Below are 12237 nucleotides of genomic sequence, written 5' to 3' on the forward strand. Positions count from 1 at the left end.
CTCTGCCTCAATGGGAGGCCCCCCGGCGACTGCTGTCTTTTGGCTGTGACACCTGTTAAATAGGCAAGGGTGAGGCCACCCGGTGACATAACTGAGTAACCCCACCCCTTCTTCTCTGACTTGATGTCAGAGGGGCGGGTCATCTGGTTACGTCAGCAGGTGGCCCTGCCTTTTCCTATAAAACAGCTGTCAAAGCTAAAAGACAGCAGTCGTCAGAAGGCCTCCCATGGAGACAGATTTTTGGGAGTTTTTTTTTCTATTTTTCGGGTTCGTCAGATGGCTTGATTGACGATAGATGTACATTACTGGACAGTTTTTTTCTATTTTAATACAGAAATTGATAAAAACTGTCTATTGTGTTTTTTAATTTTTGACTTTTTTTGGTGAATGGGTAGGGGTACAATGTACCCGATACCTATTCGTATAGGAGGGCGGCGGGATCTGGGGGTCCCCTTGTTAAAGTGGGATCCAGATTACTATAAGCCCCCCCACCTGCAGACATCAACAAGCAATGGCCAGGGTTGTCGGGAAGAAGTCCTTGTCCCCATTAACATGGGGACAAGGTGCTTTGGGGTGGCCCCAAAGCACCCTCCTCATGTTGAGGCCATGTGACCTGTGGCCAGTCCCCCAGGCTGCATGCTCGGATAAGTGTCTGGTATGGATTTTGGGGGGAACCCATGCCAATTTATTCAAAAATGATGGCATAGAGTTCCCCTTAAATTCCATACCAGACCCGAAGGACCTGGTATAGACTGGTGGGGGGGAACCCAATCCAATTTTTTCCTTGATTTTTCATCTACCGTATATTATTGGGAGCTGGCAATACATTACAGCCACGAGCAAGTTTAAATAAAAAATTTTCTTTTAGAAATTTTATTTTGCTGCCACTTTAAAGGCAGACTAAGGGGACTCCCCAGGCATGATATTTAAAGGAATATTTCAACTTTATTGTTTCACTTTAAGCATTATTAAAACCACTGCTCCTGAAAAAACAGTTGTTTTAAAAACATTTTTTTTGCATTGATACATGTCCCCTGGGGCAGTACCCTGGTTCCCAAACACTTTTTTATAGCAATAACTTGCATATAAGCCTTTAAAATTAGGACTTTTGATTTTTCATGTTCGTATCCCATAGACTTTAATAGGGTTTGCATGTTAGCTAAAACTTTTTGCCTGTGCGCATGTTCTGGTGCAAACCGAACGCGGGGTGTTCGGCTTATCCCTATTGCCCGGTCTTCTTCCTGTCCCTGAACTTCCAATGCTGTGAGAGGTAACAGCTTCAGGTCTCTTAGATGTACTAAAGATGATTTATCAGGGACACACCTCCTCCTGTTCTCTCCTGCAATGAAAAACATTATTTTACTGATTACACTGCCTCTCCACCATTGAATGAATGAATGAAATACTTGTATAGCGCACAATGCGAACTGAATCGCCACAGATCATGTTACAGGCAGTGTAATCAGTAAGAGAACTTTTCTCAAAGGAGGAGAGGGTAGGAGGGGGCGTGTCCTTGTTAGATCATCTTTAATGCAGCTGAGCCTGGGCAATGAACCTATTAACCCCCACAGTGCTGGACGTTTAGCAGCAGGAAGAGGACTGGGGAGCCCTGGAGCCCTGGGGAATATATATATATATATATATATATATATATATATATATATATATATATATATATATATATATATATATATATATATATATATTATTATTTTTTACTAAACTTCAGCTTTAAATAAACAAGAATTCACATTTTACGTCACTGGATAATTGAAAACGTGACTGGATAATTGAAATGAATTTTCAGTTGATGTATTGAGTGAAGATTCTCAGCTTTGTTATATAAGAATTCTGCTTGTTATCTTAAAACTCTGGAGTCTAATAATATCTAAGGGGATTATTTATAAAGGATTCAATGTACAATTTGCACAGCAAATGACATTTATCTGTCTATATTTTACAGCATTCAGATATCATTTTCAAAGAATCTCCCCCTCCCTCCTACTCCCCTAGTTGTCTATCATTTTCAAACAGGAGTTGCCCAATTTGCCTATCATTTTTGAAGAGGATTTCCCATCATCCTACAATATTATGGAGAAGATTCAATTGCAAACAAGATGTGCCTATCACATTTATAATTAACCCCTTTGCGCCGACCTTATACAAACATGCGATCTCACCACACCGTGCTCCCAGCACAGAGACCGTGGCCTCACCAAGAGCCCGGGCCCCCAATCCAGTGATCAGGACCTAAAACATCCGATTCCGGGTCACCTGATCGCTGTGATAGGCTCTGATTGGCTATCACAGTGGTCAGTCACTGTGAAGCCCACCTCTATGTTTTCTGTCTCTGTGGAAGGACTAGATAGATACAATGTATATTTATCTGTCCTTGCAGAGATAAACAAAAAACAAAGTGTGAGTAGAAAAAAAAATGAACCACTTGCCGACCGGCCACAGTACATATACTGTTGCAAGTCGGCTCTATTGAGCAAAACGACATACAGTCAGGGGAGCCAATCAGTTGGTCCAGCGGATGTGATATAAGCCATCCACCTACGATCGCTCCACAGAGAGGCAGACTGGAGATCTGCCTTGCTTACATAGCAATAGAACCGACCTTCCATAGTATATGTACTGTGGTCGGTTGGCAAGTGGTTCATTTTTTTTTCTACACACACATTTCATTTTGTTTATCTCTGCAAGGACAGAAATATACATTGTATCCATCTCCATTCACAGAGACAGAAAACACAGAGGTGGGCTTCACAGTCACTGATCACTGCAATCAGGTGACCCGGAATCGGACGTTTCGGGTCCTGATCATTGGATCAGGGCTCGGGGCTCTTGGTGAGACTCCAGTCACTGTGCTGGGAGCGCGGTGTGCGGTGCACTCCCAGCACAAAAGGAGATATGCAAATATGCGGCCCCCACGGAAAAAAGCCCAGTCCAGTGGGGCCACATATTTGTGTACGCAATGTCGCAGTCCCGCTAAAAATCTCTGATCGCCACCATTAGTAGTAGAAAAAAGAAATAAATAAAAATGCCATAAAAATATACCATAGTTTGTAAGCGTGATAACTTTTGTGCAAAGCAATCGATATACACTTATTGGGATTCTGTTTACCAAAAATATGTAGCAGAAAACATATTGGCCTGAATTGATGAAGAAATTAGATTTTTTTTTTCATTTTTTTATTGGGTCTGTTTTATAACAGAAAGTAAAGGTTTTTTTTTCAAAAGTGACGGCCTTTTTTTGTTTATAGCACAAAAAATAAAAAACGCAGAAGTAATCAAATACCACCAAAGGAAAGCTCAATTTGTGGAAAAAGGGACATCAATTGTATTTTGGTACAGCGTTACATGACCACACAACTGATAGTTAAAATAACACAGCGCCGTATCACAAAAAATGGTCTGCCCATTAAGGGGGTAAAACCTCCCAGGGCTGAAGTGGTTAAAAAAAATAAAATAAAAAAAATACAAAGTCTGATCTAGGTCAGTGCCTGGGTTAGTCTTTGGGTCAAGGACAAAGGTTGAGGTCAAAGGTCAGGGTCAGGATTTTTTTAGGACAGGATTTTGTTTTTAAATTTGTATCAGTGTGTTTTAGATATTGTAGGATAAAAAAAGCAAAACGTGCACCTTTGTTTTTTGGGCTAACTAACATACACATATGTCGTGTCACTGCAATCGTCAGGAGCAGGAGAATTTATTTTGGTTTGTTCTTGGTGGTAGGTTATGGTAATAGCAATAAATATACAGTTTTTTTTTTTTACTACTTTGGGCCAGTTTTCCTTTGATAATAATAAATAAAATTAAAATAAATCAGGAGATATCCATTACCATTTACCACCAAATGAAAGCCCATTTTGTCCTGAAAACCCCCCCCAAGGCATAATACACTTTAATGCACAAAGTAATTGTGATGATGCTGTATGTACGGTTTTACTAACACATGTCAGAATTGGGCTTAGGCATTAAGATTGGTTTTACCCTTAGGCACGAAGGGGTTAAAGAAAAGATTTGTCCATCAGCATACAATATAATGGGCAGATACTAATAACAAACAGGATTTACCCAGATTCACCTATCAGCCATTGCATTACACACAGAGTGAATCCACTGTCAAAATGACGGCCAAATGCTGAATAATACCGCAAACATTCACTGTGTAAATCACACAACAAATTCTTTAGAAATAGACCCCTAATGCTGCGTACACGCAATCGGAATTCTGTCCAGAAAAAGACTGATGAGAGCTTTTCATCGGAAAATGGGACCGTGTGTATGCTCCATCGGAATTTAGCTGTCTGAATTTCCGCCAGCCAAAAATTGATAGCAGGTTCTCAATTTTCCAGACAAAAAAAATTGTAAATTCCGATCGTTTGTATGCAATTCTGACACAACAAAAATCACGCATGCTCAGATTCAACTACGAGACGGAAGCTATTGGCTACTGGCTATTGAACTTCCTTTTTCTAGTCCCGTCATACGTGCTGTATGTCACCGCGTTCCAAACGATCTGAATTTGGTGTGACCGTGTGTAGGAAAGACAGCTTGAGCGGAATTCTGTCAGGAAAACCATCAGAGCTTTTTCCGTCGAGAATTCCGATCGTGTGTACGTGTCATAAGGGTTTTATTTTTTTTAAGTTGGCACCTGTGTGCTCTTATATGATCCCACATTGGCAAAATAAATGTATAAGAAGATGTAGATGAATCATTTTCTTTGGGTTTTCTTTCACAATTTGATGACATTCATTTAAAAAAATAGAGCTTCATTGTGTTAGCTCTTAACATAACATGGTTTGTGAAGAGGAGCTTACTTACATGCACTGCATCCATATGGGTTATTCACATCCAGGCTGCTTGCACCTTCTATACATTCATCACAAGTGATGCCTCTTACAAACTGTTTGCAGAAACACTGACCACTTATAGAGTGGCAGCTACCATTAACCGCCCCAGCTGTATTGCATGAGCATGGCTGACACCTACAATAGGAAGATAAAGAGGCTTATAAGTACAAGGCAGGTAATGGAAACCAAAGGTCATATATTTTCTAAGTTCAATTTGCTAACCCTCAATTTTAAAAAAAAGGTTAAACTAGTACTGCAGCAAACATACACTATATTACCAAAAGTATTGGGACACCTGCCTTTACACACAGATGAACTTTAATGGCATCCCAGTCTTAGTCCAGAGGGTTCAATATTGAGTTGGTCCACTCTTTGCAGCTATAACAGCTTCAAATCTTCTGGGAAGGCCGTCCACAAGGTTTAGGAGTGTGTCTCTGGGGGAATGTTTGACCATCCTTCCAGAAGAGCATTTGTGAGGTCAGGCACTGATGTAGGAGAGAAGGCCTGGCTTGTAATCTCTGCTCTAATTCACCCCAAAGGTTTTCTATCGAATTGAGGTCGGGACTCGCCAAATTACTCCAACCCAATCCAACCCAGCTCATTCATGTCTTTATGGACCTTGCTTTGTGCACTGGTCCAAATCATTTGGCGGAGGGGGGATTATCGTGTGAGGTTGTTCGTTAGGGGTTGGGCTTGGCCCCTTAGTTCCAGAACTCTTAAGGCATCAGCATACCAAGACATTTTGGACAATTTCATGCTCCTAACTTTGTGGGAACAGTTTGGGGATGGCCCCTTACTGTTCCAACATAACTGCGCACCAGTGCACAAAGCAAGGTCCATAAAGACATGGATGAGCACGTTTGGTGTGGAGGAACTTGACTGGCCTGTACAGAATCCTGACCTCAACCTGATAGAACACCTTTGGGATGAATTAGAGCAGAGACTGCGAGCCAGGCCTTCTCTCCAACATCAGTGCCTGACCTCACAAATGCACTTCTGGAAGAATGGTCAAACATTCCCATAGACACGCTCCTAAAACTTGTGGACAGCCTTCCCAGAAGAGTTGAAGCCATATAGAAAACAATCCGAAAGTGCAAAGTGCCTGGTGCAAATGATCCTTGGGGGGTAAAAAACCCGGTGCGATTTGGTGCAATTTTCATGCAATAGGCAGAATTCGCACTCTTGTACCCTTAGACGTCTAAGGGTCTAAGGGTACAATGGCCACCTGACATCAAGAAGAATAACACATCCCTGAGGCAGCAAACAGACTACTGGGACCAGCAGAGAGCGGGACACTGGGACCAACAAATAACTACACAGTGGCTAATACTGTGGAGACGCTTCTACACCTGCAGGGGCAGGGGAGTTGGTGAGTGCGAATTCTGCCTATTGCATGAAAATTGCACCAAATCGCACCAGGTTTTTTACCCCCCAAAGGATCATTTGCACCAGGCACTTTACACTTTTGGATTGTTTTCTATATGTTTTAACATTGTTGATTATGGACACTAATTAGAAGACCAGTATTTGCATTATTGTATTTGCACAGTTTGAACTCAATTGTGACAAAAGTTTTTTTCATATATATATATTTTTAATAGCATTGGTTCTTTAATATTTAGTTATTGTGCACCCTGAGATATATATTCAGCACGTGGTATAATCTATAGATTATCATTTGGTAATTGATTTATTTTTCACATTGTGCGTTTTTTGTTTTTGTTTTTTTGAATTCGCCAGATTTGCACATTGCAATTTGCACAGATCTTTTGAAAAACACACCCACCAATTTCATTTTTATTAATTTTATTTGTATTTCCTGGGGTTATAAAATATCAGAGTAGAGCGCCCTTACTACCTATATTTATAACATTGGTATACTGCTCCAACTTTTTGTTGTGAGCCTGCGGTAGTGGCAGCCCTCTTATATCTACCGTTCCTTTTTGTGGCCTATCCATAGCGCAAACCCATTCTTTTGTCATTAGTAGATCAGTGATGTCTGAGGAGATTGATGGGGTGAGCTGAGGGGCAGAGAGATAGATTTGGGTGTCATCAGCATATAAATGGTAGTGAAAGCCATGGGAGGCTATCAGATGACCCAGGGAGGACGCGTAGATTGAGAATAGTAGAGGTCCAAGGACAGAACCTTGGAGGACCCCAACGGAAAGGGGAGTTGGAGAAGAGGAAGTGGAGTTGTAAGTGACACGAAAGGTGCGATGAAATAGATAAGATTAAAACCAGCGGAGAGTGCAGCCATGGAGACCAAGCAAATTGAGTTTTTTGAGGAGGAGGGGACGGTCAACTGTATCAAAGGCAGCAGAAAGGTCCAAGATTAAGGGTATGGAATAATGACTTTGGCTGTTAGTAAGTCGTTTGTGAGTTTTAGGAGGGCAGTTTCTGTGGAGTGCTGTGAGCGAAATCCAGACTGAAAAGGGATCAAGAAAGTTATTTTCAATGAGGTGGTTGCTCAGTCAGTTGTAGACTAAACGTTCAAGGAGTTTGAGGCAAAAGGGAATAAAGAGAGGGGTCTTAAGTTGTTAAGATTGGTGGGGTCTGAGGCCTTTTCTTATCTATATACACTTGCTCCAGTGTTGGCTGCATATCATCACTCTGGACTGGCTAATACTCAGAATGGTGGACCGTTCCTACACAATTTGTGTTGGTATGACCAACTGTCCTATCCATCAGGAGACAATATTACAGGGTGATGAGTAGAGATGTGCACAACGCAAACATTTTTTGTTTCATATTCATAGTAGGTGAGGTTGAAAAAAGGCAAAGTCCATCAAGTCCAACCCATGTGTGTGATTATATGTCAGTATTATATTGTATATCCCTTTATGTTGCGGTCATTCAGGTGCTTATCTAATAGTTTCTTGAAACTATCGATGCTCCCCGCTGAGACGACCGCCTGTGGAAGGGAATTCCACATCCTTACCGCTCTTACAGTAAAGAACCCTCTAAGTAGTTTAAGGTTAAACCTCTTTTCTTCTAATTTTAATGAGTGGCCATGGGTCTTTCACAAAAAGGTTTTATCCCTATTGTGGGGTCACCAGTACGGTATTTGTAAATTTAAACCATATCACCTCTCAAGCGTCTCTTCTCTAGAGAGAATAAGTTCAGTGCTCGCAGCCTTTCTTCATAACTAATGTCCTCAAGACCCTTTATTAGCTTTATATCTATATATGTACTCGCTCCATTTCCAGTACTGGGATGGGTGCCCAGAACTGGACAGCATACTCCCGATGCGGCCGGAGTCTTGTAGAGTGGGAGCGTTATCGTTTTATCTCTTGAGTTAATCCCGTTTTTAATGCACGCCAATATTCTGTTTGCTTTGTTAGCAGTAGCTTGGCATTGCATGCCATTGCTGAGCCTATCATCTACTAGGACCCCCAGGTCCTTTTCCATCCTAGATTCCCCCAGAGGTTCTCCCCCCAGTGTATAGATTGCATTCATATTTTTGCCACCCAAATGCATTATTTTACATTTTTCTACATTAAACCTCATTTGCCATGTAGTTGCCCATCCTATTAATTTGTTCAGATCTTTTTGCAAGGTTATTGCCCTGCTTTGCTTAGTATCATCCGCAAATACAGAGATTGAACACTTTACCCCATCCTCCAAGTCGTTTATGACCATTGAAGTACAGACAGGCTATTCTTCCAGCAAAGCCAGAAAAGTTTGCAAAGGGGAAGCAGGGGAACTGGTAGGAACACCAGGTGTTTCACACAAAGGAAGCAATACAAAGGGGAAAGGATACTTCTTAACACAATTACATGTACAACTAACACCTATCAGGAATATAAAATGTTGGGGTAACATTGTTTGATATCATTTTTGAAAAGTTGTTTTCAATGTTTATAAATATGCAGCTTTATAACTTTAGGTTCTCCCTATTATGGGGCGACAGCTCTCTCCTAATTGTTCTCATCATTAAAAAAATTGCAACAGCGTTTATTGATTGGTTTGCGCAAAAGTTATAGCGTTTACAAAATAGGGTATAGTTTTATGGCATTTTTATTCATTTTATTAATTCATTTTTTTTTACTAGTAATGGTGGCGATCAGCGATTTTTATCGTGACTGCGACATTATGGCGGACGCAACGGACATTTTAAATTGTTGACACATTTTTGGGACCATTGTCATTTATACAGCAATCAGTGCTATACAAATGGACTGATTCCTGGGTAAATGACACTGGCAGTGATGGGGTTAACCACTAGGGGGCAGTGTATGGGTTAAGTGTGCCCTGGGGAGTGTTTCTAACTGTAGGGGGACTTGGCTACGTGTGACAAGTCACTGATCTTTGCTCCAATCACAGAGAGCAGAGATCAGTGACACTGTCGCTAGGCAGAACGGGGGGATGCTTGTTTACATTAGCATCTCCCTGTCCTTCCTCTCCATGAGGCGATTGTGGGTATCCCCACGGCGATCAAGTCTGAGGGACCCGTGACCCGACTCACGGAGCTTGCCGCCGGCGCGCCCGCTGGCTGCCTCTGAAAGGGCCACGTACAGGTACGTTAGTTTGCCTGTACGAGCCATTCTGCCGACGTATATCAGCGTGAGGTGATAAGTAAGTGGTTAAGATTGGATATATTTGTCGTTTTAAGTCATTATTTCAGGAGATTACTTATGCACTCTGGGTTGGATGGAGGTGGATCCATCAGAATCTCTGAATCATAATATAACTAATGGAAAGAAATTAAATTTCAAATTAATTCGTTATGTTATGATTCTGACATTCTGATGGATCCCCCTCCATCCAACCCAAACACAATAAGTAGGAATCATCATCTTATTTCACTTTTATATCTCACTGTATGTATTGCAATATATTTTCTTTTCATATGTAGTTAATTTTTTATAATAAAGAAAATGTTAATGCAACATAAAATTGAAATGGATCCAAATAAATTTTTGATCTTTCATTATGTCGTTATCGTATTTTGGATGCGTCAAACATTAACATAAGGCTCAAACTATTGCATTATGTCATCCGAAATAAATTAGAATGAATTTGTAGTTTCGTTATAATTTATTTTGGATTTGTTAAAATTCATTACTATTGTGATTCTGAGTTTCCAACACAAATTGCACATGGCTAATGATGAGAACAATTAGGAGAGAGCTGTCGCCCCATAATAAGAAGAACCTAAAGTTATAAAGATGCATATTTATAAACATTGAAAACAACTTTTCAAAAATGATATCAAAGAATGTTACCCCAACATTTCATATTCCTGATAGATATTAGTTGTACATGTAATTGTGTTAAGAAGTATCCTTTCCCCTTTGTATTGCTTCCTTTGTGTGAAACACCTAGTGTTCCTACCAGTTCCCCTGCTTCCCCTTTGAAAACTTTTCTGGCTGTGCTGGGAGAATAGCATGTCTGTCCTTCAATGGTCAGACTTGTGCTGACATGTTTTCTTGTACAGCGCTTAACTGGGAGGATCAGTGTGCTGCTGTTTCTCCACCTCCCACCCCTCTAAGACCCTCATGCAGCTGAGGTCAGAGATGATGCAATGACTTAAAAAAAGAGTATTTGTAATATTTTTGTATACAAATCATTAGTAAGACCTCATCTGGAATATGCAATTCAGTTTTGGGCTCCAGTTCTCAAAAAGGATATCAGCGCTATTTTTAGCTCTGTAGTGCCTGTAAAGCGCCTCAGTGTGAAAGTAGCCTTAGAGCTGTGAACATGTGGAATAGACTCCCTCCAGAGGTGGCTCTGGCCAGCTCAGTAGATTGCTTTAAAAAAGACCTTGATTCTTTCCTAAATGTACATAATATAACTGTGTACTAACATTTATAGGTAAAGTTGATCCAGGGAAAATCCGATTGCCTCTTGGGGGATCTGGAAGGAATTTTTTCCCCTGCTGTAGCAAATTGGATCGTGCCTTGCTGTTTTTTTTTTTTTTGCCTTCCTCTGGATCAACTGTGGGTGAAGGATTGCGTATATGGGATTGTATTTATTTATTTTTTTGTTGTTTAACTAGATGGACTATTTTTTCAACCCGACTAACTATGTAAATATATACACAAAAGTTTTGCCTTTCATTTCTATTTTAAACTGAATGGGTGGTTAACGTTTTAGAACTTTTTAGACTGTGATTTTAGCGATTGGGTTTACTTTAATGCGACAGATGCTGGTTAGGTTAGTGTGACGGTAAGTTTTTAGAGTTAGGGTTAGGATTAGGATTGCAGGGAGAATTAGTGATGGGTTTATAGAGAGGGTTTCAAGGAGGGTTAAAAAAGGGCTGATAACCAAAAATGCCCCTGTGCATACCACACTAATGCTCTAATCAATATAAGAATTAAATACATATACTGTACAATCATAAATTGTTGCAAAATTTACCAGTTTACCACACACCAAACAAACCGTTATCATAATAATTGCACGCTGCACCTCCAGCATTAATATATAATCATGTATTAAGTGCACATAGGATTTTACATGTGTGAAACAAAAATGCTAATACACCATAAATAAATACATAAATAAATAAATACACAAGCAGTGTGTCCTTATTTAGCATTTTCAAAATTACTTGAAAAAGAATTCTTCTGTGCTTCACATGCTGTGCCAAATGCCACCACCTTTAGCCACTCACCTTATACCTTAACCTATCAACAATAGGTCATGTGCGCTCGTCTCTTTCAGGGAAATTTCCCAGTGCATTCAATTAAACACAAGATCTTTAGACCAATCAATAAATACACATCTCCAGATCATTCACAAAAAAAAAAAAAAAAAACAAAGTGCACAAAACTGGTACAACACAGTCATATCACACATAAAAGGTCACCACAAGGGGCGTCCGATAGGGACTGCAGCTTGTGGATAAAATCCTAGTGTTTGTTATACTATTTCCCTCTAAACCACTATGTGTAGTAAAGTGTAGTTCACAGGCAACAGCATGTTTTTCCTCCCACACTATTCACAGATGCATCCAACATCTTTCATCACTGGCTCCGCCCTTTACGTGTTACGCCACAGAGTGGCTTCCTCAGCGGGATCCTGGGCGAGGGCTGTGTTTACCTGCACATGGATGTACAGGTATTCTGAGCATACAAATTCAGGTGGTCTCATTTATGTAATTTAGGATGTAATTTAGGGTGCATGGGCACAACTGTTGCTCTCAGACTGACATCTGTTCGAGTGCACAGCCCTGAATGCAGACAGTCCTGAATGCAGTCATCAATGTGAAAATAGGTGTAGTGACTGTCCTTGCAGCCACTGGGTTCAAATTGACATTAATGGGACTGCCTGTACAGGAATGCACAGAACAATGGTGCATCCCTTTCTGGGTATACACAATCTTTGTACGGGGGTATGCTGTAGTATGTCCATATGAATGAGGCATATGCTCTCATTT

At 40.5% G+C, this 12237-nt stretch overlaps 1 protein-coding gene across 1 annotated transcript in view; it reads right to left on the bottom strand.

Moving 5' to 3' along the window:
- The window catches only part of USH2A (usherin), a 437205-nt gene that overhangs the window by 127082 nt on the left and 297886 nt on the right, over positions 1–12237 (bottom strand). The window contains exon 15 of the mRNA XM_077485085.1: positions 4828–4991. Within this exon, the coding sequence (XP_077341211.1) occupies positions 4828–4991 (164 nt within the window). The remainder of the gene's footprint in view (positions 1–4827; positions 4992–12237) is intronic.

This window comes from Lithobates pipiens, unplaced genomic scaffold, assembly GCF_037356315.1.
Source record: "Lithobates pipiens isolate NorthernLeopardFrog02 unplaced genomic scaffold, aLitPip1_a1.2 Scaffold_18, whole genome shotgun sequence".
Lineage (NCBI taxonomy): Eukaryota > Metazoa > Chordata > Amphibia > Anura > Ranidae > Lithobates > Lithobates pipiens.